Source organism: Ailuropoda melanoleuca, chromosome 6, assembly GCF_002007445.2.
Source record: "Ailuropoda melanoleuca isolate Jingjing chromosome 6, ASM200744v2, whole genome shotgun sequence".
NCBI classification, from domain to species: Eukaryota; Metazoa; Chordata; class Mammalia; order Carnivora; family Ursidae; genus Ailuropoda; species Ailuropoda melanoleuca.
In genome coordinates, this window is record NC_048223.1 from 112367574 (window position 1) to 112395571 (window position 27998).

The following is a 27998-nucleotide window of genomic DNA, read 5'->3' on the forward strand; positions in this document are numbered from 1 at the left end:
CTATCGCAAGCTAATGACGTGGAAGCAGTAGTTAAGGCATGTGTGTTAGAGATCGTGCTCTGCATGCCACCACACTCTGCTCCTGTTTCCAGATTATAAAAGAGGTGCCCCTTGGGAATCCCACTTCCCTTGGCAGGAAGCCAAAACAAGGGGTCCGATGGGTTGTCATGGTGGAAGTGCAATGAGGTTATCTCAAGAACCTGACATATTTGAACGCACTGGGTCCCTGGCCCACTGATCCTGTGGCCTTGGAGCAAATTGTGTAAAACTCAGCCCAGCCATTCATAAGACCAGAGGGTCCGATAAGACCTCAACAGCGGCCACCATCCATCAGATCTGAAGTCGGCCTTGTTGTCACCCAAGGCGTGGACAACTCAGAATTATTACTCTCGAGTATCTTCAACCACTGGGAAGAAAAGCTTTCTCCTAGGCTCTTAAAAGATGTTCTGTTCAGGCCGAAAGGAAAATTCCTACAGCCAAGCATCTCCTGTCAGCTAATTTGATAGTTCTCTATCAAGTAAACCATTAGTGAATACATTGATTCTTTTTTTTCCCCCCCTTTTTTGTGCTTCTGCCTTGGCTATTCCCAAGATTTCTCTGAACCAGTTGGGCAAAATTGATTTTTATTAGTTCCACCGGCCTTGTGGAAAATTATCTCATGAACTGGTTTTTATAGGAAGACTCAAAGCACAGCACAGGGTAAAAAATAAGCCTATAGCAGTCAAAACTGTTGTCTGAAATGTCTTCAGACTGGAAGGCTGAATTTATTGCACAAAACAAGTGCTAGCGAGACGGAGGTGTGCAGTCCTGCTCATTATCACCGGAAAGGGGAACCAAAAAGCCGAGTACAAAATTAAATTTTAATAATGCCAGTGATATTTTCTAAATCTTTCCTGACAGAAAGATTCTCATTATTTTTATCTGTCTCCGAGTAGGTTCTTTTAGTGCCATCTCAGAAATGGCCTTCGCTATGATTGTTTTCCAGGCTTTAAAGCATCTGAAAAACCAAATATATACAGAGAGAAATACGCTTTAGATTGTTCAAGGAAGAGCCGTGACCGTGGTAACATTTCGGCTAGTGTATTTGCAGCCAACATTTGCTGGGTACGCCTTCAGCTTTCACAAAAGAGGTCCACGTTGCTAAGACAATTGAAGTAAATCCCCGAACAAAGGGGACCCACCATCCACTGCACTTGGCTACGGAGGAACCCGGGGGGGCCCCAAGACCCAAGTTTGGGTTTGTTCTGGAAATCACCCCATGCTGGCCGTGAAAGGAGATTCAAGGGGAAAATGGATATGTCCTGTTGTTTTGGTAAACGTGCAAACTTGCTTTCCAAGTATCACATGGTACAGGATTGTTTGGGGATATGAGGGGAAATAAAGCCAGAATCATTCAAGTAGCCGACCCAGGAGGACATGAACTCCTTTCGTTTTCTCAGTTCCTCAGTGCCTGTGCGTAAACTGTCCTGTCTGGTCCCAAAAGGATTTATAGCAAAATACCTGAATATATACAGTAGATTTTCTATATATAAAATGAAGTCAGGAGTGAGGTTAGTGCACCAACTTGGAAGTTAGCGAGAGGTGGGCCACGCATGTATCTCGAGGCGCCTGGGCAGCGCCTTGAAGAGGAAGATAGTTTCAGTGACATGAGTCAGTCCCATCAGATAAAAACACAGCTCTTTCCCCGACCCCGACCAGCGAGAACACCTTCCCGTGGGACCTCATTGCAGGGACACACGCTGTTCGGGGTAATAAACACCATGTTCAAGAGCATCCTTACGGGAAGCAGGGGTTCCACGGGCTGCGTCTCACTGTTCCTCTGTGTGAGCCGGTGGCGTGGCGCCAAGCACCGGTGACCGCGCATGCGTGAACCTCAACAGCGAGGTGCAGGTGGCCTCCCCGAGGCCCCGCTGCTCCAGCGAGAGGCCCCGGTGTCTCCAGGAGAGATGGACCCCGTTCGTTAGACTCCTCAGTCACTGCCAGTTCCCTCTGCTGGACTTCTGACGGATGTTCAGCAGGGGCCTTTGAGGTCATGCCCTCTGGCAAGGACCTGGAGTGACACCGCCTTCTCTTGGTAACTAGGCGTCCTCATGTTGTCTGGTAGCTGTTCGTCGGGGGTTGGATTTCGCCGTCCACTTTTGAAAATGAAGGCCAAGGAGCTTGAGGGCAACCCCTCCAAAGGAGGAGAGAGAGAAAAAAGTGGCTCCTTCATTGTAACATTCGGGCTGCTTTTTGGCTCAGCTCCACGAAGATCCCTCCTAAGTAAGGGTTGGTTTTTCTATTTATTGCAGCGAAAGAAAGAACCTGAGAATGTGTTCAAAGTCCACTCTACTCCTCAGCGATTTATTTTCTTTATTTTTATCAAGTCCGTAAACATAGTCCTCAGCATCCGTCCTCAGGAGTGCTTGGGTCGCATACAGTTACTAGCAGTTTAGAGGGGGGAAACTGAGGCACGTTTACTTGTTTTTCACAAGATCACTCAGTAGACTGCAGATCTCTCTTCGCCACTTATCCTCCAGCAGAGAAACTGCTTGGTTTCCCCTCACAGGCCTGCTGGCTTATGAGACATTGCGTGTGAGATGTACACCGTCCTTCTCGAGAATCACCAGCTGGGCTCTTCAGTGCATTGTCCAGACTGCGAAGGTCGCGGGGGCTGCGGATGGGGGGGTCCAGCTGACCTCTGCCCGGGCTTTTCATCACCTTGTGAGAGGTCCACAAGGCACACACAAGCTGGTTTGTGGCTTCTGTTGACTCCTTGCTGGCCTTTGATCCGGTAGTTAGGAGTCGGTTATGGGCTAAGTTGGATGCACTCAGTGTGGACCCCGGTATTGACGCTCCCCTCGAGGCTGAGCTTCACACTTCTGCGGGGTCAGGAGTGCCTCCGAGGGAATCCCCAGGACAGGGGTAGGGCAGGATGCTTTCACCCACCCACCCCTGCCTTTTAATTTGTTCCATAATAAGCAGTCAGAGGTCACAGACTGAAGACCCACAGGCCCACTCTGCCCCACAGACAGATGTGCTTTGTTTGGCCACCCAGTGTTTTGGAAAACTTTTACTCCGTTGCCAATAATTAAAACTTGGGAGATTTCACAGAAGGAGCACAGTTGCTGGCTGCTCTTGGCAAATTAGAAGATCTGGCTGCACTCGGCCCACTTTGAGTCCCATAGCAATCAGGAGCAGCCCCCCAATTTAGAGAAAGGGCAGACGCTCCTGGTTCTCCCGGCCCCTGCCTGTGGTGCCCTCAGCCTTGTCTGGCTCTTCCCCCACCTCCCCACAGGACTTCCTTCCTTGGTTAGAGAGAAGAATACGTGTTTTCCTGCCAGCAGGTGATGTGGCTTCACCTGGCACAAACCTTAGGATCCTGCCATCTGACTGTCACCCCACCCTCCTTCCCCCCAAAGAACTATGGGCCAGCCATCCTGCTTATCATTAATAAGCCTTCAGAGGAGGCCTTCTTAACCTGCTCCAAAATGATTAATACTGCTTTGGGGTGTGTAAGGTGAGTTTAAGGGAAAAGACGGTGAAGGCCATGGAAGCCTGAGCAGCGGTGTACCCTCTGCTGGGGGCGTCATATACTCTCCCACCAGAAAAACAGAGTAGCCCAGGGATTAGCACTGGTAGGAGGTCCCCTGCCTGGAATGGAGGGACCAGTAGGCAGAATAGGGTGCCCGGAGCCCAGGACTGGGGTCACCTGATGGAAGCTAGAAGTGTGGAGACCTGTCTGTGTGGAGCCACAGTGGAGATGGAGCTGCTGAGAAGGCAGAAAAAGACAGGGAAGAATACCCTGACTTCTCCCCGACCCCCACCCGCCCCTAGTGTCCCCCTAGTCCTCCCAGTGCCTCCCATTGGCTGAATGCAGCGGGAAGCCAGCCGACAGGGGTTGGCATGGCGGCAGGAGTCAGCCTCTCTGTGAGGCAGAGAAAAGCAATAAACGGACAAGAGGAGGCTCTAAGGAGAAGCAGGCTCGGGACTGGCATAGTGGGGATACAATTAAGACATCCCATTCGGCTTGCCACAGAACCAAATCTGGACAAGACAGAGAAGTTCTGATGTTATAATCTAGAAATTGTAACCACATCCCTCAAGAGTTGACAGAGATGCAGGTGGCTGATAAACTTCTGCCAGAACGTTTCTTCCTCCTGACACCAAGAAAGAAGAAAGGTGTAAATCCATAACAATTAGGAGATAAGTATCGAACGTCATATCTTGCAGGGAAATAATGTTAGAGCCCAACACTAAAGCCAAGGCAGCCGTGTCTCCCCCAGCGTGATCTCAACCAGCCGTGGCTCAGAAGAGGCATCTTGGCTTGTCACAGGGTGTTCCCAGGGAAACTAACAGAGCTGGAAAGGGCAGCCTTCACCTTCCTGAGGAACTTGGTAGCTGCTGAAGACGGGGCTTCCAGGAAAGTGGCTCAGCCTGGACCCCGCAAGGCAAGCTAATCAGGGGCAGCGCCAGGATGTGCCCTGCGGGAATCTGAGAGAAATCTGCAGGCTTTCCAGGCCAAGGCACCTGACATGGGGGTGGGGGGCTGCCTAACACTTCGGAGTGTGGGGGGAGCAGCCAAACAAGGGTTTCAGGGCCCCTTGTGGGGAGATCTGTGAACGATAATAGGAGTGGAAAAATAATAATTCTTAGAGTTCTCTACGGAGTTACTGTTACCAAGCCCTGACCTCTAAAGCACTTCATGTTGAATTCGCTCATTTATTAATGTAATTCATTGAGGTACTGCTATCATTAGCCCCACTTTTTTCTAACGAGGAAACTGACACATTGGTTCTTTGGAACTTCCAGATTCCTCATGTTGGTACTTTTGGTTTTTGTTTTTTTTTTTAAATAGAGGACCGAAGGAGATTGTCCACTTTCTGTTTTGACAAGTAAGAGACAGAACATTTCCACTGTCCAAGTAAGGACATTGGGAAAAACACTGCCATCTACTATCACCATCACATCCTAAAATAAGAACATTTTCACACCAAAGCAGTCAAAAGGACTTAATCTCAGAGATATAAGGGAGCAACCTGCACAGCTGGTATGTGGCAGGTCCTGGATTCAAATCCAAGCAGTTTGTCTCCAGAAATGAAGGTAGCTGGTCAGCTTCTGCCCAGATGTAGTTCCCAGCTGCTCTGAAGGGTGAAAGGGTGGGGGGCCCTCAGCCAGGAGGAACTGGCGGGTGGCCAGGTCAGCAGGGCAGTGAGGCTGCCTCATGATTTAGGGACAGGGCCCAGCGCGAGTGGGGGACTCAGGGCACCCAGCAGGGGTGGGGAAGGGGGAGGGGAGCAGCACCTAAAACTGGGGATTGGGAAGGGGGTGCCCTCCTGGCCTGACACCATGATAGTCTGCTTTGCGCTGAGAATTTTACCAGGGCCACATCTGGAGTGGGCCTGGCCTTCTCCCCGGGTGGACCTGAGCCACCAAATCTGGGTTCTCATCAATCAGGATCATTGTGAGATTAAATGACACCACACATGCCATAAGCATCCAGGACCACAAAAAGTCACCTTGCGTTTATAAGATGGTCTGGAAGTATATGGCTACCCACACCCCGTGCAGAGAGTACTTGGGAGAGATTCCTTCATTACATTTCATGGATGAAGAGACCTTTAGTCCTTTCCCAGGATCACATCGTGAGTCTAGCCAATTCTCCCGCCTGATTTTCTTTTCTGTCAGGTACTCTATTCCAACAGATGCATTAAATTAAATCTTCCGCAGACCTGGCGTCTTCCTGTAGCATATTCCCTCATCTGTATGATAAGTGACGTAAACATAAAAAAAAATCATGCGGTCCCAGGTCACTGGGCAACGGGCAGTCATGGGGGAACAGCCCCCAGAAGACGAGTGCCATTCCCTTTGTCCCCAAATCCAGTGAGGGATCCGGCGATCATGTCTTCACCTAGAAGAGAGAGGCAGAGAGGACAACAGACTGAAGAAAGCTGACAGATATGCTACTGAATAAAAATGAACATTATCTTAATCATTTCCGTGCGTTTACACCAGGCGCTAAGAAAAGAGTTGACTTTGGTTAATTAACGTTCTGTACTTTCAACAAAATTAACCTGCATACCCAATTACTGTGTCTGTGGAGAAGGATATAAAGGTGGAGATGTCAAAGATTCGCCCTTCAAACAACCGGGAAGAGTCTGGTAGGGAACATAAGACACACCGGTTACATAATAACCACTGTGCTGTTGGGGTGTCCTGCAGGGGTGGAAGATAAGCTCGAGGGGGGCGATTTGAGGCCTTGGGGAAAGTGGGGATGAGAAGAGTCTCCACCTCACGGGATTGTTGTGAAGGTTCAAAAAAGTGTAGAAGATGCCAGAAGGGCACTCGGCCCAGAGTACATGCCCGGTCAGCACGAGCTGCTGGCGTGTCAGGGCCGTGTCTGCGTCTGTCCTTGACCAGGCTGCCACCGCCAGCACCAGTGGCACCGTCCTGTCCAGGCCTGAGGAGGAATCGCCGCAGAGCCCAGTTGGGTGGGATTTTCTAGCTCCCAGGTTCGAAACCTTGCACATTTCTCAGATTAGGACTTTTTAAATCCAGGACAGTGGATTGTCCACTTTTTATTTTGCCAAGTAAGAGAGAATAATTTCCAAGGAGAGAGTGTATTTCCAATGTCCAGATAAGGTCATTGGGGAAAAAACCTGCCATCTGCTATCACCATCATGCCGTAAAACAGAGGACATTTGAACACTGAAGCAGTCGAAGGGACACCATGTCGGAGAAACGGCAAGTCCTTTAAATTGAGTCATCTTGTGTTCAGGGACAAGGAGCCTTCCGTGTCACTCTGCTCTTCTCGCATCAGCCTCAGCCTGGAGCACGGGAACCACTGTTCTCGGTCGCCCATGTGTTGGGTTGTGTTCCTTGATTTTGTCGCACAGGTCCTCTTCACAGCAGCGTGCGTGTGAACGGCCATCGCGTCGCCGCGGTGGCACTGGCCACTTGGATGAGCCCGAGCATTACCGCGAAACAAGAATGGCCCTGGGGTTCTGAAGACGTAGCTGGGCCCCCAGATGGCTGGCCTTGGGCAGGTCCCTTCCCCTCCCAGGGCCACGGGGTCCTCCACTCTAAGAGGAAGACTCCCGACCAGTAGCTTCTAGAACATCATGACTTCATTCCTTTCAAGTTCTTTCGGAACCCTTTGATTCTATCTGAAAGCCCCGTAGCCAGCCAGCCACTCTCCGGGCCCCTTGCCACAGTCCGGTCCGTGGTTAGGAATGGTAGTGGCCGTGGCACCCAAGCTGAAACTCGCCGTCCACCTTTGGCACCAGAGTGCAAGGTAGCTGCAGATCCCTGATCAAGACCCTTCAGCTTTACCCGTGTCCCCGACAGGTACTGGCTGGCAGCCTTCCCGGGCCAGGAAGGGATCCCTGAGCCGACTGATGGGACCCCCTCCTTTCGCCTTTGATGTTCACGCTGCCCCCTCCAAGAGAAGGTAGCCCTGCTGGGGAGAGTGTCACTGCGAGGCCCAGATGGCCGCCAGGCCTGTGGGGATGAGAAGCCCAGTGGGCTTGATGAGGCAGTGGCTCCCTGGACTGCTGCCTCCACCTTCCCAGCCAGCCTCTGGAAGTTTCCCGGGCAGCCTCTCCAGCCTCCTGACAACCTTCCTCTTGGCTCTCACCTTTCCTGAAGTGGCATCCTCTTTCACCGAATTCTTTGCCAACTGCACGTACCGAAAGGGCTTTACCTTTTCAAAGTGCTTTATAATCTTCAATGAGCTAATCCTCTTCTCCCCAGGGTGGTTGGTGAGCTGGCTGGTTTTGCTGGGGAAGAAACTGAAACCAAGGTGTCATGGCGTGCCCTGCTGCAGGTCACCCCCGGCCAATCCAGGATGGTGGGCACACAGCAAATTGTCACGCGCTGGCATTGCTCTGGTGACAGCCCTTGTTGTCAGCCTTCTGTAACTGATTGCTCCTTGTGACACCCTCAGCACCCACAGGGCAGGGACTCTGTTTCCTTTTTTCCTCAGTAGGACCCGTCTGTGCGTGGCACAGGGACCACCCTATTCTCCTGCCTTACCTAGCTTTTAGCTTTTAGACCAGAAGTGAGTAAACCGGGCATGGAAGACCAAATCTATCCCACTGCCTTTTTTTTTGTATGGCCTGTGGGGTCAAAATCACCTACATTTTTACATGATGGAAAAAAAATCAAAATAATTTTGTTGACATATGAAAACTATATGAAATTCAAATTCTAGTTTCCGAATAGGAGGTTTTCTTTGAACACAGCTATGCCTGGCTGCTCATGTTGTCTACGGCTGCCTTGTCACTATGAAGGGCGGAGCTAGGAGTTGGAACAGAGACCACATGGTCCACAAAGCCTGAAACATTACTGTCGTGACTTGAATTGCGTTCTCCCCTGACTCCCTGGCCCCCCCACATTCATATGATGAAGTCCTAACCCCCAGTAGCGCCGAACGTGACCTTGTTTGGAAATGGGGTCTTGGCTGATGTTACTGGTTAAGATGAGGCATACCAGAGCAGGGTGATCCCCTCATGCGGTATGACTATTGTCCTTCTGAAAAGAGGAAATTTGGGCACCGACGCACACACAGGGAGAGGGCCGAGTGAGGATGGAGGCAGAGATCGGGGTAATGCATCGACAAGCCAAGGAACCTCAAATGTTGCCAGCACAGAAGCCGGGGAGAGGCGTGGGACAGATGCTTCCTGACAGCTTTAGGTCGAGCCAACCTGCCAACACCTTGATCTCCAACTTCCAGCCTCCAGAACTGTGAGATAATACTTTTTGGTTGTGTGAGCACCAGCCTGTGGTCCTTTGCGATGGCAGCTCTAGCAAACTAACAGATTTCCTCCCTGGTCCTTTACAGAGAGCATTTGCTGATCCCTGTTGAACGGAGTAGAAGTTCGGAAATGGGGTTCAGTTACGCTGACCCTTACTCAGGACCTAACCTAGGTGTGCTAGGACTCAGACCCTTATTCCTATCTCCTGGGTTCCTTGCTGGAGTATGCTCATTTCTCCACCTATCAGAACGTATCCCTCTTGTGCTCTGTGCCCTCAGGGCTCCTGGACAGCCCACTTCTCCTAAACTTAGGTCAGTAAATGCGGACGATGAACGGTGGTTGATGGCTTAGTAAGTTGACCCAGAGATGACATCTGGCTTTTCTTCCTATTTTAAATGTCTTTTCCCAGAGGCAGGAGTCCTCTGAGACATGTCCCCTGAGGTCCCTCCTCTCATGTGGCTTTGGGCAGCTGCCTGCTCGGTTCGGGAGTGGAAATTGTCATTGTGAGATGAAAGAACCAGTAAGCTCCTGAAGATGATGAGCCCCATGGCTATGTTCAGAGCTTCCAGGGAACCGGGCTGGGACCGCCCTGTCCTCGGAGGAAGCCTGTGTGCAGTTCCAAAGTAAATATGTCTTGCAGCCAGGGGACAGTGGGTAGAGAACATCAATAAAGGCCAACACAAGATGACCAGGTACCTATCTTGTTTAGGCCCCAAGAATTCCATGTACCTGGGTCTTTTCATTACAAAGCACCACCAGCTGAGTGGCTAAAACAACGGATTTATTCCGTCACAGTTCTGGGGGCTCAAAGTCTGCAGTCTCGGAGTCGGCAGGGCCCTGTTCCTTCCGAGGCTCTGGAGCAGCCTCCCTCCTTACCTCTCCCAGGTTCTGTGGCCCCAAGCATCGTCACTTGGCTCTAACTGCATCTCCGGTCTCTGCTACCGTCTCACATGGCCTTTTCCCGTGTCTTTCTGTGTCCTGTCTTCTTATAAGGACACCAGTCCTTGGAACGAGGGCCCACCGTACCTCCAAGATGATTTTATCTCAAGACCCTTGACAAATTACACCTGCAGAGACCCTATTTCCGAATAAGGTCTCCTTCTGAGGTTCTGGGTGGACCAGAATGGGGCGGGGTTGGAAGGGACACCCTTCACCTCAGTACAGTCAGTATGGTCGAAAGTGAGAGAAGCCTCAACCACACTTGCTCAAGTCAAAAGGGAATTGTTTGGCTCCTCTAACTGGGAAGTTTAAATGTGACTTCAGTTTTCAGGCACACAGCAGGACCCAAGGGTCCAAAGAATGCTTTCAGGAATCCATCTCTTTTCTTCATCTCTGGACTCTGTGTTTCTCTGTGTTGGCATCCTTCGGGCAGATTCCCGTACTCCATGGTGAGAAGAATGGCCTCCTCAAGGCTGTTCTAGGCTTCCATTATCTCTACAGTCAATCCCAGTAAAGAGAGTACCTTTTTTTTGATTTTCCAGGAAAAAAAAATCCCCAGAGGTCTCTCTCTGTCTTGGGTGGCATGCCGATTCCCTAACAAACACTTGTGCAAGGGATAGAGAGCTGTCGTTAGCTGGGCCTTCCTGGGTCATATGTCTCCCTGTAGAACCAGAGAGTGGGCTCAGCCCTACCTGACTCCTGGGGTGAGGCTGAGGATTCTTCCCAAAGGTGTAGGACACAAAAGACCCCGGATGGGCATTATCAGGGGGCATAACAACCATACAAGTCTCAGAGGCAACCATCTGTCAGACTTGGAAATAATGCTTCCAACTAAAGTTAGTGTTAGAGGCAGATGACAATGAACCATTTCCCCTATTCCTGCTTTCGTTTCTTGCTGGTTGAATACTAACATTGAAGTTGATATAGAACTTGGAGAACCTTCCCCTTGGCCTTTGTTTTTGGGAACTTCCCAGAGAGACACGGGTATAGGCTCCATTGCACAGTTCAGCCCATGCTTTCATGATTGCTAATTGTTCTGTCAGACCCCAGAGGTGGGGCATCATTATTCAGGCCTGGTTGGCCAGGCAGGAAAGCGCGTGCAGGACGGGGCTGTGGACCTATGGAGTGTCGCGCACTCTCCACTAATGAATGCAGGCTTGTAAAAGCGTGTGGACACTGCTGGCATCCTTAATGGGAGGGTGGCAGATAGCTAACTCCTCAAGCCGTGCTTGTCTACAAGCAGCCCTTAGAAAGCAGGAAGCATACTACGTGAAACTTCGGGAAGCGCATGGAGCTAGAGTCTCTCGTTCATGCATTCAGCAAGCATTTTTTTTTTTTTTAGAATATCCATGCCAACCTCTGTTTGAGACACTAGAAATACAAAAGACAAAGGAGAGTCAGACCCTAGAAGGTCTACTTTTTATTGGAGAATCCTGCACAGAAACAGAAAATCATAAATAACTGTGTGGTAAGGGATGCACAGGGAAGTACAAGAATGAGAGAAGGGCACGGTCAGGAAATTCTCCGTGGAAGAAGTTGGGGAGATACACTGTAGATCAAGACCTTGGTTTTAGAATTAGGGCAAATCAACCTAAAAATACTTTTAGATCTCAACTAACAGAAGACGTAACTCAAACTGACTCGAAAAATGAAGTTGATTTATTTTCTCATATAACTCAAGAGTCCAGAGGAAGGGGGTTTGATATAGAGGTTCACCATGTGTTCAGGACCAGGGTTCCATTTCTCTGCCAGTCTTTTGACTGCGCTGTCTTCCGTGGGTCAGCTTCTTCCGTAGGCTGGCTTCCCTCATGGAAACAAAATGGCTGCAGCAGATCCGGGACTAACACCCACACACGGTAGGATCCAGATGACCCAGCATTCGAAGCAAAGCTTCTGAGATTCACCCTGTTGGACTGGCCGAAGTCACATGCCTGCATCTCATCTCATTAAGCCATATTTCCTTGCGGACTAAAAGTCCGCTGTGAGTCCAGGGGAGTCTCCAGGGCAGAGATGCTCCGTGGGATGACTCAGGGACCCAGGCAGAAGCAGTCTCCCCTGTCTCAGAACCTCACTCCTGGAACATACAGCCTCCTGAATCCGAAGAGCAAGGGAAGAGCCAGCCGGGGGAGTCCAACACTGGAAGTCAGATGCCTCCACCTGGAACGGAAGTGGCAGCCAGGGCACCTGCTCACATTTCACTAACTCAAGTCACGTGGCCACGCCTCATGTCAAGGGACAGGTGAGAGCCCTCTGTGCCTCCAAGTAGAGGAGAACTGGGTGCCGGCAGATGCTGGGGACGCCTCCTGCGACCATGGAATTCCTGGGCTTCTCCAGCAGGTGCCCTGGCCGCCTGCTCCCCTCGAACCAGCCTCCTCTGATTCCGCAGCCGCACGCAGGAGCTTGTTTCCAGAGGGGGAGGAGACTGGCAATGGAAAGATTAGCCGCTCCCAGGGTTCCACACGGGGATCAGTATTTTCAATAGTACTGTGTGAGTTCAGCCTCAAAGTAAATGGTTAATTCATCTTGTATCAACAGCACTGTGATTCATAATGTAAACTTGGAGAATCCTTGATGTTTCGGGCCCACATTCCTTTTAATTTGGCTCTGCATTCTTTTAAAGCCACAGTGTGCTCACTTAATAGAATGCAGCATGCAAATGCACAAGCTTTTGCCCGGAGGCAATTTAGCCTGGCTGTTTCAATGGATGTCTTCTTTCAAGTGTATATTCCTTCTTAAATTATTTACTGAGTAAACACACTTTGCATTTTCAAAAGGGAGATTAAGACAGCTTGCTGCAGACCTAGTTGAAGGTAAGCCCCCTTTGCCCAAAGTTAGAAAGAAGTTACTTTGGGTTTCCCCAAAGTTCCTTCTCTGGCTCACTAGCTGGGAACCCCTCTCCTGGCTTGTTTTTCTGATTCTCCGCGAACTCTGCATTCCTTTCCGCTTTGCCTACAGCAATACCTGCCCACAGCCCCTGGCTGTGACTGTACTTCAGGCTGCCTCACAGATGGGGCCCACCAATGCCAGCCTTTGCGTCCCCGGCTCCAGGCTGGCTCCTTCCTATCCGTTCAAGGGCCCCAGCAGCTCCCTTTTCTGGTCCTTAGAGGCACCATTTCAGCCCAACGCCTTTGAAGTCCAAAGCTGGGTTGCTGGCCTGAGTCAAACTTACTTGCAACTCTGTCAGCTCCGATTCTGTTTTCCCCCCTCTGTACCCCCTGTACCCTTGGTTTGAAAGCAAGTCCTCTCTCCTGCCAACCTCCTTTACAGCGTGTCTCACTTCTGTGAGGACCATTCCTTCTCTTACCTTCAGGGAGAAGACCCAGTACTGCTCTGAGGAGGCATATGTATGAAGTTCCATCTTTGGGGGGTTTACTTCAACTTTTAACTTCAGCTCTATCTACGCAGACTCCCTGAGATTTTCCTGCAAATTGAGTTTGTGCAGATGTCTTCTCCGTTCACCCTTGAATGGAACAATTCATATTACGGGAGCCTTTGGGTGGGTCTCCAGTTTTGTGTGTCAGCAACTGTGCCATGTGCTGGGGCTGCAGAGCAGAAGAAGGCTCTAGGCTCTGGACACACCAAGGAGGTCTTCCTGAATGTCTGTGACCCAGCGGAGAGGTCAGGCTGTCCTGGGATCGGTTGGTTGTGTGCTAAGTGAGTTAAAGGTATGTGCTGTTAAGAATGATCGTGGGTGAAGCACACCCCTCTTTGCCCTGAGATGAGGGAAGCCCAATTAGGAAGCCAGGGAAGAGCTGAGGATTTAGGGATTCCTGTGTATTCATTTTTCTAACCATGCTTCAGATTAAACAAGTAACACCCGCAGTTAATCCTTTATAAATTAGCATCACGGATGCCTTGGGGCCCTCAACCCACAAATAAAATGGTTGTCAACCAAGAGACACACTACCGTATATTACTTAAGGCAGAATTTTAAAGAGTTTTCATGCTTTTAATCTGTTTCACTGCTGAGTTTCAATTTTGCTGATTTCCTTTGCAAGTCTGAAGCGGATGACTGTGGTAAATAAAGATTGTGACAGTGACTTGGGCAAGCGGGATGTGTCGAGACTGTTCTGAAGACTTCTGACCCTTCCAGAGAAAAGGGGAAAAAATCAATTTGGGTTTTAAATCAAGCCACCAAGTAGCACTGATCAGTGTTCATAATTAGCCTCCCTTTAACAAGCCGTGAAGTCCTGTTTTTATTTATTTATTGGGGGGGACAGAGAATCTCCCTGCTTCCTGAGTAAATATGGCCCTGTTAAGTCTGAATTAGCTGTCATTGCAGAAGAATTAATGCCAGGGCACAGCCTTTCTAGTGGGGAAGGGAAGAAATAAAGGAGACAGATCTTAGCTGAGCCTTCCGTGATAAATGAGGACCGAGCGGATCATTCATCTCCTTCGAGGGAAGTGGACACAGGCACTAACGCAGTTTTGCGGAAGACGTGTCAGCAAATGTGATCATTTTGTAACCTGTCAGGAGGAGAAGGGGCCAGTCCTTCCAGGGGGCCGCCGGGGAGTGGGCTTGTCTGATGTGACCGGCTCCATCCATCCATTTAGGTTAGGAGAGGAAGGGGGTGGGCGAGCAGGACTCCATCCACAAGGATGTCATCTTCCTTCCAAAAAAGAAACTAGAAAAGGCTGCCAACACCCTGTGGAGGTTTCTTCGCAGACACACCAACTGGGAGGGCAGGGTCTCTGTGAGGCTCAGCCAGCAGACCTTCTCCTGCTTGATATTTGCAGGCGGGGCGGATGGGGTTCTCCATGGGTGTTAGGCACCTGGACAGCTGGCCACACCAGCAGCCACGCCATCCGTCGCCCTGTGGTCGGTTTTTCGGGAGGATCGTGGGCGAGGCCGCTTGACCTGGGTTCCCTTTGACAGTCTCAGCAAGCCATTCTGGGGTTCAACCTCTTTTCTCAGATTGACCTAAAACCTTAGGAGGCAACTTCATGGGCCACTCTCTGCAGGCATCTCGGAGCACGTGTCTCCAGTCTGCTGCTCGTCGTGACTTCCCAGCTCCCCATCAGCATTTGGCGAAGCCGGAGCTGAGGGGGCTGGAATCCCCAGAGGTGAGGGCCCACCAACCAAAGCACATGAGGCACTCGGGGACTTCGTGTAATTTCTCATTTCCAACTTATTTTTGTTACTGAGCAAATGTAACGTTTCCTCCTGGCGTAACAGAGCAGTGAGCCCCAGTGACAGATGACGGTTTCACAGCCTGAGCTGCAAGGTTGACACTTGCTTCTTAATCCTGTCCTTTTCTTCCTAAATCTCCCTCTCACTTTTCCCCGGGTATTTTGTACAGGTAAGTACCTTACTGACATATGTTTCCTTGGAGCCTTTTACTTTAACAGGAAACACTGCAAAAAAATGAGGCTTGTCTCACATTTTAAATTAAGAAGAGAAGCTCGCATGGGGCTCTTGATCGCTTACAGATTACTACATGGTACCCCGAGCCCGGAAAGCCATTTGATTTGCTCTAGCTTTGCAGTGAGCATTTCTCCAGGTGCCGTGGGATAGTCGCCGTGGAGTCGCTCATTTCCTCGTGCATTGTTTGTAGAACCAAAAAGCTCCTGGGCATGTGCGTGCATAAGCACACACCTACACACGCGCGGGCGTGCACGGAGGCACGCACACACACACACAAGCCCCACACTGGGCTCCCTACCCCCACCTGTGAAGCCATCGTTTGATTAGCCAGCTTGGTCTTGGATGGTCTTTGTCAGAAAATCCTTCGTGTATCTATGTGAAATTTTTTTTCCTCTGCTCTTTCCTAGAATCATCCAGAACCGCATCCTGGTCGTCATCTTGGCCATCGTCCTGGTCGTCACCATCCTGATGGCGATCACTTTTTCTGTCCAAAGACACTGATGGATCTGCTCTTCCCTGATAAACAGCAACAACGGCTTGTTCTGAGTAATTAAGACAAAATGGTCACATGAATCATTCTTTCACGCTGACAGGCCCTGAATGACCCTCCTTCTTTTCACCACTGTTCAGCTGAAATGCAATGAGTGTAAAAATATTTTCTATTCCTGTTTGCATGTGGGTCAGTTTCCTTTTCTAGGTTGGTCTTCACCCAGATTTGTTTTTTGTAGGGGAAGGTGAATGTTTATTTGCCTTTTGGTGATTTCATCTACTAACCAAAATAGCCTTGGTGACATTCTTCCTTGCCCTGTGGACATGTCAGGGGTCATGGTTTGGGATAGGGCATGATGAGTCAGCCGTGGGGCATCCGATGGGCTGTGCTGTTTGTCACACATCTCTTGTCACCAAATTGCCCTTCTGTGATGTCCAAGGATAAAAATGCAGAGAAAAACAGGGGCCAGAGCCAGTGACCGGCTCTAGCAAACCAGCCCTGTTCCTACCCAGGCATAATGAATATAGTCTACCTGCCTGAGTGCTTTCATTGAAAAGGTGGCTATTTAATGTCAGTTGTGCAGGAAATTGACTTAGCACTTTCTCTCATTTTCTATGCATATTTTGGTTCTTTTTACAGCCAAGAATATTTTTGCTGAGCCTGCCCAAGATCCACTTTTCACAACTTTGATTACTGGCTACATGAAATATTTCCTTACCTTCCCCAAATCCCATAGTCCCCAGAATTTGCTGGCAAAGTGAGCTCTGGCATGATATTTAATTGTGACCTCCTCTCCCTTGACCTGTGTAAGCATCTCAGTATCCTTTCGGTTTTAATATCTGCACTGCCAAAAGCAGCCCTCATACAAGCAAAAGGTCTGACAAGACTCTCTCCACATCCATTCCAGTATGTAAAGAGAACATGAATATTTCAGGAAGAGCAAGAACATGAGTCCGTCAGTGTGAAATTTCAAATGTGATTATAAATATGGTAGAGTCCTATAGGATGGCCCACTAGAAATAAACTTCATGGAAAACGTTCACTAACCTCCTTTCAAAGAATAAGGGGTTGCAGCATGTTACAAAGGACGGCTTGGATTTTCTACAAAAAAAAAAAAAAATGTTAGCGCAGCCTTCCTGAGTTCACTGTGTATTCAAACCTCTGACGTGCTTTGTGATTTCCTTTGGTTTCTTTCTGTCCGAGGTACCCGGGAATTGCGTTCAAAATGAGTTCATTTCTGATCAGGCTTAAAGTTGCCCCAAGCTGAGGTCATTCTTCCCCTAGTCGGGAAGCAAAATGTGTTTTTCTTAAGACTTCATAGTCACTTACGAGGTCTGTACTATCTTTTGAATATAATTGGAAGCTTTTGAATCCTTGAAAAGCAAACCTGTTCTCTTCATAAAAAATGCTAACCACCTGTGCCCGTGATTGAGATCACCTGGATGCAGCTCTTGATTTTTATATTTCTTCCCCAACTCAGAAAAGAACCGTGATGGTTTAGAGAGGAAATGCAGAATGGCAAAATCCACCAGAGAAATCGTACTTAGCGAAACAGGCCAGGGCCTGCATGTGTCCAGATAAATCATTTAGTATCGTGTAAATAAAGCGGCAGTCTTGACCTCGCAGGGATGGTGTGGGCTTTTGGCCGAGCGAAGGAGGACAGGGAAGGAGAGGGAAGGCGGTGCTCATTTTCCTATCAGCTTAAGGGATCTCTCTCTCAGCAAGATTCTTTTATTCCGATAACGGAATTCTGTACATGCTGAACACATCGGAGAAACCATTAAAAAGGAGGAAACAAACAAACAACCTCCTTCTCGTTCGGAAACACTAATGGCGGGGAAGTATTACACCAACGTCTCGGGTGGGTGCTTTTGAAACTGTTGATCTTAGCTGAGGTGTGTAACCAGCTCTGTGCCTGCACCTCACACCTCTTCCCCAGGCCACCCAGCAAGCCAGGTGGATCCGATGGCCGAAACCTGCGGGCTCCTAAAGATTTCAGTAAAACCTTGTGTTCGTGCTGAAGTAGATGAAACGGGGAGGGACGGCCCTGCTCACCCCTCAATGCCTTTTTTCCTTGCCAGTTCTATCTCTTTATCAGCTCTTGCCTGAGATTTTGCCCCAATTCAACCTCGAGCGTGAGAGACTCTGGACAGATAACCCTTGGCCTAACAGCCCCGTCCGACCCACCTGGAGAAGTGACCCAGATAGTGAGCGCTTCGTCAGAAGCTGGTCTGGAGGCCCCCGAACTCCCGCCTGGCACTCCCGGGTGCTGGAGGAGCAATGCACGGGGGCCCCAGTGGAGGCACAGTTTTCTCCCCACTTCCCTGCTCCACCAGGGAAGGGAGAAAGCCCACCGAGGCAAAGCAGGGCCTAGATCTGTGGAAGGTTCTAGGAACTTAACGTATAGACTTTGATCGAGGACTGTTTCTACGGTTGGGCTCCTGTGCTAAAAATGATGTTCAAGGGGGTGGCGGGGACGGGGTGAAGGCAAGGACGCAGACGAGGACTAGGAGGAAGCCCTTGCCATCTAAAATTCATGCGGACTAAACAGTTTCCCCGACCGAATAAATAAAGCGGATGCTACCCTGCTCCGGAATCAAAAGCAATTTAATTAAAGTCTCTTAAGTTGTAAAGAGTTTTAAATGTTCCGTGTTGAAGGCGAATGCCTGCAGATGCGCGGGGCTTGACGTCAGCCGCCGGGCCTGGGCCGGGAGGCCATTTGCTATTCTGTTTCAGGCAGGCCGGGTTGCCTTATTTTGGAACCGGCTTGGTGGGGGGTTTGCTTTGCTGCTGCTTCTGAGCCCTGAGCTTCAAAGGCTGAAATTAATGGTGAACAAAATTGTGCGGCTCTGGCCGTCCCATGCGGGGCAAGCCCATTGAGGGTTATCATTAAGTAAAGAAATAAAGAGGGGGAAAAAAGCCTGCCTGTTCCAAAAACCTCATCAGATAATGACCTCAGTGATTGGATTTTCATTACCAAACAGCATCCAGAGATTATCCACGCGTAGAAGGGAAGGGGGTGGAAAGAAAGGAAAGCAACTGTCTTTCTCTCCCTCTCTCCTCTCTCTCTCTCTTTTTTTTTTTTTTGCACATCTTTTCTTTAAAACTGTCAGATCATTTCAGTATTTCAAATCCGAGGAAAACAGCCTGCCTGCTGCTGTATTTGAAGTTGTAATGGTGTCAAAAAGTCACGACTGACTGACAGCCGTCAGTCCCAGAGGGGCTCATTAAATCATAAAAACTTGACAAGGAAATAATTGCGCATCGCCAGCAACTTGGCGCCTGTTTAGACGTTTTTATTTTCTTTCATTATGAGTCCCCACCATTACGTTCATTAACAAATTGCATTAAACAACTGTTAAGGGCTAATGATTTGTTTATCGCTTTTTATTATTATTATTATTTAAACATTAGCTGTGTCATGTGGTACCCGAGCAGCCTCTTGCCATCCTCTGACTGAATATTTTTCCACTCCCGAGCTCTGGGTACTGTTGGAATATGAAATAGATTATTCATTACTCTCCTCTTTGCCACTGATTTGATTTCATGTAGCGTCTTCCACAGAGAAAGATGAAAACTTGTCAAAAATAGGTTATATCTTATTCGAAGGGGCAACAATAGCGGCAGGTACAGGCACACTTTAATATTTAATTAAGGTGGATGTTAACCCCTTTAAATGACTTTAGCTGTAAGTTCTATTCAAATGCAGAAGAGAAAAATAATTGTTCTTAATTTGCAACCTGTTCAGCAGGCATTCTTCATGGAGTTAGCTGGAAATTTAGAGCCGAATTTTTAAATAATGAAATTTCCCATCATAAATATTTATAGCCGTTTGTCTACGTATTTGAGAATTAACGACAAGCAATGATTTCCTCGCCTCTTTGGTTTGAACTGTAGCCTGGTGGGGCACGCGGTGCCTGGGAGTGGAGGTGGCTTTCCTGGGAGAAACGCAGGGCCAGAGCCAAGGGCTGTTGGTTCGTTGTGGCTGGGGCTGGTTTCAAAGGAACCTCTGTGAGGCCCCTGTCTCTGGTCCACTTGTCTCCTCCGTTAGCTGAGTGTGTGGTTGGAGGACTGTGGTCTGGAGAGTAAGTAGGGATTTCTTAAAGGAACGCTTGTGCGTCCAGTTGGCTGGCGCGGGGAGGGTGTGATGGGGCGTCTCTGTGGAGTCAGTGAGCTCATTGCGAACAGTGCTTCCCTGAGAGACCGTAGGAGCGATGCTTTGCTGGGAGAGACCTTCTATCTTTTTTTCCTTTCTGGGACTTGCCGTTGGTGACATCATCAGCTTTTCCGTGGGCTCCAAGCTTTGCGGGGGGAAAAACTCCATCATCATCACCATTGTCATCATCATCATCCTGAGTCTAAAGTCAGTGGCATTCTCCATGCCGGAACGGCTGGCTGCATCTGGTCTCCCCATTTGATCCGATGAGTTTCACAGAGCCATGGAAGCCACTCTCAGAGGCCTGGTTCATTAGTACTTCAGGGCTGGGGTGTGCTGGTCAATATCAGGGAACGAGGAGTACTTTTCTGCCAACCTGCTTTACTCCCACCCACCCGTCCCCGGAAAGACAGACCCCTCGGGCAGCCACTCCGTGGATGCGAAGGGGAGAGACAGCATGTGTCCCTTGCTCAGCCACCGTCTCTCAGCATCACCCACCCAAGGGCAGATGGTCCCAGCAGGAGCTGTGGCATAGGAGGGGTGGGTCCAGCAGGTGGGAGCCAAGCGAGGCCTGCCCTGAGCTTCAGAGATCACCATGGGCACGGAAACGGCACAGAGACCAGGTCTAAGGGGTCTCAAGCCTCCATTTCAGTCTGTTCCAAATTAGCCACGTGACAGCTTACCACCTTTTAACGGACGCCACACCTCAGCAAAAGATAGGCTCAGAGATAGGCTCGTTTTTCCAAAAGGAAGGAAGGCTTTGTGGTAAGCCATCCCCTATCTGACTCCCAGAGACACTGGTTGCCTGAGATGAGTCGCCAACCCTCAAACTTGACCTCATCCTATGGTATAATTCACTAACCTGAAGCCAAACTCCCGGAAACATCCTTGTTTGTATGGCTTTGCCTGCAGCCCATTGGACTCCAACCACTAGTGTCTGCCAGGGACCATCCACATTTTGTGACTAGTCAGGTAGCTCTTAGACAGGATGCCAGCCTTTTAAAAATGGGGCAGGGGACTGTGTGGACATCTCAGAGAGGTTCTTAAAGCCACAGGATACTCCCCAAGAAAGGAGACATTGCAGGGTAACCAAGAGCGGCCAGGGGCAGGCAGGAGAATAGTGCATGTGATTGGAGCCAAGGCTGGATACAGGGGAGGGAAGACACAGGGAATGCTGAGAGACTGCCCGTGTCCATTAGGATTCTAGGTCAGTAATAAGGTGAATGTTCCAAAGCCGACTTACCAGAGGCAAGTAGGGCAAAAACAAGATGGTGGCACAAACCCAAAATGACAGGACAAGTGGGTTGGGAATGTGTGAGGAGGTGAGGAACAGATGGGGTATGGGTTAAGGATGGATTCCCAGCACCAGGGGACAGAAAATGATTAGTGGGACTCATCCCAGGAGATAGTAAAGAGGGAAGGGCACAGGCATTAGGCCCTACCTTGTGCAACCTGGGCCCATTACTGGCCTCCTTCAGGAGGCGCCCAAGCGGGGGAAAGACAGGGTGCCTATCTCCCAGGACTCCGGCCCAAATCACACACAACCTCTATTGTCATGCCTCAAGGAGCTCCCAGCATGCTGTGGGAAAAGCGCTTCCTCATCCTGACTCACCTCGTTACTCGTGCTACATAAATAATGACGGCGTCACGGGGGGGGGGGGGGCCAGGCAGCAGAGCTCTAGACTGTGATTCTGTGAACTCGTGCACCCCCTCCTTCCCTTCATCCAAACAAGGCCCTTTGGCGTGAATAATAGCTCAGCGGCCCAAAGCCCGTATTGATCTGCTGCACACACGGCTCCACTGAGAGCTGCCTGGACTTTTCCTGGGGGCAGGACAGCGCCGTTCAGCGCAGCCCCCTCCTTCCCCCACCCCTCGGCCTCCCCAGGTGTGCTCAGGAGGGGACAGTACTGGGGGGGATGAGGGGGGCCAAGGCCCTTCTCCAGCTCAGTGCTGCTTTGTTGCCTCAACTTTTTTGTTTTTAACTTATTTTGCCAAGAAAAGTACCTGAGTTGGACAGAAATGTTTTCTGCATGATGAGGCCCCACAGAGTTGAGAATGGAATACATCCTCAGGCTCCAGCTTCTCTCCAGAAAGTTCTGCCAAAGACCCGGGCCACAGAGGCACCCTCCGCTGACCCTCATGGCGGCCTCCCGCATGCCCAGCACTGGGCTACGCGCCTTGGCGTGCCACACTGTACGTGCCTGTTAATTTTCCACCTTCACACCATCAGAAGAGAGAGGGACCGCGGCGCCTGGGTGGCACAGCGGTTAAGCATCTGCCTCCAGCTCAGGGCGTGATCCCGGCATTATGGGATCGAGCTCCACATCAGGCTCCTCTGCTATGAGCCTGCTTCTTCCTCTCCCACTCCCCCTGCTTGTGTTCCCTCTCTCGCTGGCTGTCTCTATCTCTGTCGAATAAATAAATAAAATCTTTAAAAAAAAAAAAAAAAAAAAGAAGAGAGAGGGACCAACGATGTGGCCAGACTCCGTCACGTCTCTGCGGAATGGGGTTGTTGTTAAATTCAGTAGAGAAGTCTCAGCCACAGGAGGCTGAATGCGCAGGGCCTGAAGCCCGCCACACTATCCCCTTCCCCATCTCTTTTGGGCACAGGAGGTGACCCAGGCCTTGGCCCTTCCAGCCAAGTACAGTTTAAGATGAGCCAGGTCTCCGCCCAGGAACGCCTGTGAGCGGGTAGCTACCTGAAATCCTGCCTCTAAAGGGCCGTTCCTTTGGTGTCTGACCTTGAGCCCTGGCAAAATGTAAGTTCTTCTCCTCCTGGTCAGCTTCAGTCCCGTCGCCGACTGATCCCTCCTGGTGAACCGTCTGACCCCTTCCTGAGGGCAGATTTTGGGTTTGGGGGAGGAAAGATCCACCATGGCAAGGAGCAGCTGGTGGTCTTTGGGAGAAGGGGGTAGAAGGGAAGAAGACCTTGGTTGCCTGGGACGAGCTCCCTGGTGGTTTCTCCTGGGAGCAGCGGCCCTTTAGGGTCATGAATGGGTTACCGGGCAGGGGGCGGGGGTGGGGCACGGCCTTGCGGTAGAAGCCCTCACACACCCTGGCCCCAGGGCCCAGGGCTGCTCACGTCAGAGAACACATGGGCTCTGCTGAGGCAAGATAACTGGGCCAGGGTCCCCTGGCACATCCCACAGCAGTGCCCTTGCTGAGGGGGAGGAGAAAGGGCAGGAAGGCAGGAGGTGGGGGGGTAGTTAGAACAGGAGACAGTGCTTTCCTTGGGGAGCTGCTCCAGCCTGCTCCCCCCTAGCCCTGCTGAGGTGAGGAGGCCAAGGCATCTGGGGAAGAGACCAGAACCGATCGCTTATGCCCCATCCAGGGGTCTCAGCACAGCAGGGACATCGTGACTCTCAGAAAATGTCTCTGCTTGATTTCTATCTCCCCCTCACGCACACACCCCCATCAAGAAACTGCAGAGTGAGAAGAGCTAGGGGCTTCATGGGCTCGTCACTGTCCCCAAGAGGACTTCTAAACAACCGAGCCTTTCCCTATTGGAAGCATGAGAGGTGTAATCAGATTTATTCATCTAGTCAAAAAGTACCCATTGGCTATCTTCCATGTGCCAGGCCCCAAAGACATGTGGTGAAGACGCGAGGTAAGAAAACAAGCATGGCAGTCCTGCGGCCCTGGGGCTGCAGATGGGACAGCTGATTTCGTCCCCAGAGCCCTGCCTTGCTGTCTGCTCTCAGGCAGGTCACTGTCGGGGGGCGGAAATCCTGCTGTGCTGCCCACGCCCCTGCCACCTCCCACCGCGGCCCCCCCAGGTCAGCGCCCCACCTCCACGAACCCTCGCCACGCCCTCTAGTGCTGTGTGTTCCTGCCTCCGGGCGGTTCCCACGACTACGTGTGCAAAATGGCCCCATTGGAGTAGAGTTGACATTTGCCTGCAAGTGGTTGAGTCCCCATGAGCACTGGCTCCGTATCCAGGACCAGGCCCAGAGACGCAGGGGACAGGAATGGGGACCCTTTAGATTGGGACTGACTTAGAGGATTTTTTTTCCTTTTTTCTTTTTCCTTTCTTCCTTTTTTCTGCTTATTAAATGATAAAGGTTCGACTTGGCAGGCAATCAGAAACCCAAAATATCATAAAAGGGAAAAAAGTTGCCGAGTGGCTAAGAGGTGCACCACGGGAGTGTCACTGGGCTTGGCGGCGAGGTGAATTGCTGAGCGATGGAGCAGGAGACATTTTTCAAAGGCTTCTCTCTCCTTCTTCTCTCTCTGTCCCCCATGCAGAAAGGGGAAAATAGAAGCAGAATCCAGATTTGGGCACGAGGCTGCTGGGTCACCCTCCCCCACCACCAGCCCCCAGACAGTGGAGAAACTTTGATCCAGGGACAGGAGGGGCCTGGGTATCCCAGCAAAGGCTGCCGCGGTCCTGGCCTCCGGATGGGCCTCCCTGAGCTCCCGTGGGGGGAGACGAAACCCACAGAGCCAGGGAGAGCAGGGTTGGAAAGGAGGAAATGTGGGACCCGTGTCCCTTGAGCTCCAGGCTGGCCACCTTGACGACCAGGTGGATGGGCTCAGATTCACGGAACTCTCTAGCTGTGCAGGCTTTAGGGACCATTTTGGCCAACCTGCTTGTTCAGTTGGGGAGATAGGGTGCAGAGAGGGAATGAATCTTCACACGAGACCACCCAGTACATGGGCGGCGGGGCCACGAATGGACTCCAGGTCTTCAGCTGGGTTTCTCTCCTCTGCACAAGGAGGTGTAACTCAGCACTGCATTCTGGAAGGCACGGCCCAGCCACGGGGCCTCTTTGGTAGTGCTGGCCTTCATGCCACGGGGTTAACGTTCCTCCATTACATTCTTTTTAAACCACCATGCATAGAAAAACTCAGTTCCATCCCTGTTGGCTGTGATCATTTTTTCCCTGAATGTCAGATCTTTTCTCTCCTGAGGAACTGGCAGAGGACACCCTGGGTGTCCCCTCTTCTGACCTACTAACGTCCCGGGGGAAAGACATGTTTGTGCTCAAGTCCACCATCACTAGCAAAAGAATCTTGTGGGGAATAACTAAGTAAGATTTGGAGTCCCCCCCTTCCTCCGACCCTGAGCCCACAGAGGCCTCTGGCAAACACCTGGGCTGCTGACGCTAAGGGGACGCTGCTTTAAAGCTGGGCAAGGCCCCGACAAGCTCCAGGCTCTGGTGGCTGTGGGGGTGGCGTGTGCACACCCAGGAAGAGCCTAGCAGGGAGACCCCACGAGGCTTCGCTCTTTGCCCAAAGTCTGGCGTCTTCCAGGCCGGAGGTACTCAGGGCTCTGGGCCCTTCCATGCCACCAGCTACCATGTGGCCTCATGGTGACAAGTCAGGTCCTGCTCGGGGCTTCAGTTCCTCATCTGGCAAATGGGAAAGTTGCTTGGAAAGTCTCAGGAAGGTAGGCCTCTGCCAACTCCAGTCATCCACAGCAGAGAAGAGGGACTATTCCTAACCATGTGAGGGCCAAGGGCACTGGGGTCAGATGGCAGCCCCTGGTGTGTAGAACCCCCTAGAAGAGCAGGAGATTTGGTGCGCTGAGCTTCTGAACGGTCTTGGGTGCAGGGCTGGGGGCATGGGCTTGTGATCAGTGCAGCCACGTGCATGACCCCACCTTCAGAAGGGCCCCCCGCTGGGGGCTTAATACTGTACAGTCGCTATATGGAAATTCGTGATAATTTTATCTTAGTAATTGGGTTTTGTAAACGAAGTTCAGTGAGACAACGGGCCATGAACGGGGAGCTTGGAGCCCTGGCTCCTAGGCAGTCCTGCTTCCCACCACCTCCCTGCTTCTGGGGTCTGATGCTTAGACCCCTGGAACCCCTGTTCCACTCGGCCTTCCCACCCCAACCTCCACGCAGCAGCTGCTGCCAACCTGCCCCCAGCCCGGGCTCAGGTATGGGAAGGGTCAAGGGTTGGACAGGTGCAGTCCACAGCATCCTGGGGTGGGGGCAGGGCGCCTGCGGGCCCGGCCCTATGCTGACAGCATCAGGACACATTTAGTGGGGGACGCGCCGGGGCACGCCTCTAATCCACGCCAATGCAGGCACTGGGTATACCTCGTGCATCCTGGCACCACGGTTGCCCTGCCCCTGGGGTTGCCCATCTGCTGAGGACTGGGGCAGGGACCCTGCAGAAGAGGGAGATGCCTTCCTTGACCTCCTGTCCCGGGCCTGGGGCACAACCTATCTGTCCAGCCACTGGGAAGGAAGCGAACCCGACCCCCAGGCTGGAGAGCAAGTGCGTGCCCAAGTCACAAGGCAGGGGTCAGCACTCTGAGGGTCCGACCTCCCCCTGAGAGAATCCTCAGGCCTGGGGGAGCCCTCTCTTCTTTCTGCCAGCGTTCCTGAGTCCGGCTTGTCTCTTCGGACCTGAGTCTTCTTGTCGCTTCTGGTTGAGGCACCCCTCGAGCCAAGCCACAGCATAGGTCATGTACGTGCTGATTCCACACACGGAAATATTCTGACACTTGCTTTTAAAACTGGCGTGGCACAACATGAAATGAACGGTAAAATCCATGCTAGTGATTTAAAATTTTGACTTGACTTGGAAGACATTAACTAGAAAATTTTAAACACCATGACAAGAGAGAGACCAGGGAAGAAATGAAAAAGCACTTTTTTTCTTGCTTTCTGAATACAGGGCTCCTTATTTTCATTTTGCTTTGGATCTCACAAATTATGGAGCTGGTCCTGCCTGGGTGAGTCACTTTCCCTCTGGGGCACCCATTTCCCTATCAGGAAACCAGACCATTAACTTTGCACGTGCCCCTCCCTCGCTCCCAGGCACATTATGAAGGTGCGCTTGGATGAGACCCATGAGCAGGATTTAGAAACCAGTGTGCGGTGCCAACCCTTGGCCTTGGAACATGGCCCTTCTTTCTTAAAAAGGGGTTTATCCCCTCTCGTGTAGGTTTACCCACTGATAAGTCAGTCTGTCCCCCAGGTACTGTCCGTAGGTCTTATGTCCTAGAACCGAAGCGCCAGTCTAAAAGGCACCCTCCTCCCTGGCAAACATACGGAGTAGCCTCTATATTTGGAATCCAAGCAAGTTGTGAAATGGAAAGATGTCAACCCGCCCGAGGGCAGAGGCCAGTGTGCAAAGACTGGTCATTGATCTCTACATTCATCCCTTTTATTTAACGGTGAGGCCAGAATTTCAAAGCTCAGTACAAAGGTACTAACATGGAGGAGGGTGGGTGCCAACCAGGTTTGGGTTGAGGGGTCATCTTCTCAAGAATGGTAAAAATCTCGATTCCACTTATCCTCCAGGAAGAGGGTATCTCCATTTCAGAAGCATTTCCAAAGCTACTGTCATGGAGGGTCCAAGTGCAGCTTTCAACCTGCCTTGCCTGATGTTGGAGGACTCACCTGTCCAAGGGATGAATGTGTCCAAAGTATCAGCCTGTCATCTTCTATAAAAGTGCTGTCACTTTAAGAGAACATGAGTGGGATGAATGAGTGAGTCTGTTTAGATCAAGTTGCCTCAAATGGAGTCCAGATATTAAACGGCATACTCAACAGTGCCATTTCAAGAGAAGAAAATTCAGATGACCCCCGTTTGGCTCCTTCTACAGCTTTTCCCCAGTAGTGGATGATCTCTTGATCATTTTAAAATTTTGCAGTTTTAAGTTTATCTTATTTCACTTCATTTCCCTTTGAGTGCTGTCTTCTGGCTCCTGCTCAGACTTCCTCCAGCTAATTCATTAGGCCTGAGAGTTGCTCCAGAGTGGGATTAGAACCCGTGTAGTACATAGTCACTTTAAACTGAAATCTGCTAATTAATGGCTCTTCTGTGCGTAACTGAACGAGAGCGCTCCTTCCCCGGGGAATTGCGATTTCATGGTTCCTAATGATGCTGCGATTACATTATCTGGATCACGCACACGGTGGGTGTCAGGAGCGGTGCTCAGAGCCTGTCTTGGGGATGGGGAGAAATCACTCCTAAAACTAAGGGGATGAGGGGAAGGAGTCAGAATGTCTGTTGTTAATTGTCATTAACACGTGCTGTCCTTCATCTCATTCCGGCATTTGTTCAAGGTCCAACTTCCCCGAGCTCCACAATGCCTCCATAACCTCACTACCCCCCCCCCAATATTCATAGGGTTTTTTGTTTTTTAAAAAAAAAAAAAAAGCCAAACTATTTATTTGCTGTATTCCACAAAGTAATTTATTTTCATTACCTTTCTTGGAAATGTGAGTCTACATATCATTAGTACAAGTAATATATGTTGATTGTTGTTTCCCGAACTAACCTGTATTATTTGATGAGTTAAATAAAATGCCTAAATCCAATGTCTGCTATTCCCACCCTTTGCATCTGAAT

General features: G+C 50.6%; 1 protein-coding gene across 4 annotated transcripts in view; it reads left to right on the forward strand.

The window, feature by feature from the left end:
- The window catches only part of VTI1A (vesicle transport through interaction with t-SNAREs 1A), a 368766-nt gene extending 340799 nt beyond the window's left edge, over positions 1-27967 (forward strand). For all 4 annotated transcript variants that reach the window (XM_019805892.2, XM_019805884.2, XM_011231901.3 and 1 more), the window contains one exon: positions 15447-27967. Coding sequence is in view for 2 of the 4 variants with exons in the window: in XM_019805884.2 (XP_019661443.1) it covers positions 15447-15540 (94 nt within the window). In the remaining 2 variants the exon portion in view is untranslated. The remainder of the gene's footprint in view (positions 1-15446) is intronic.
- The last annotated feature ends 31 nt before the right edge of the window (positions 27968-27998 follow it).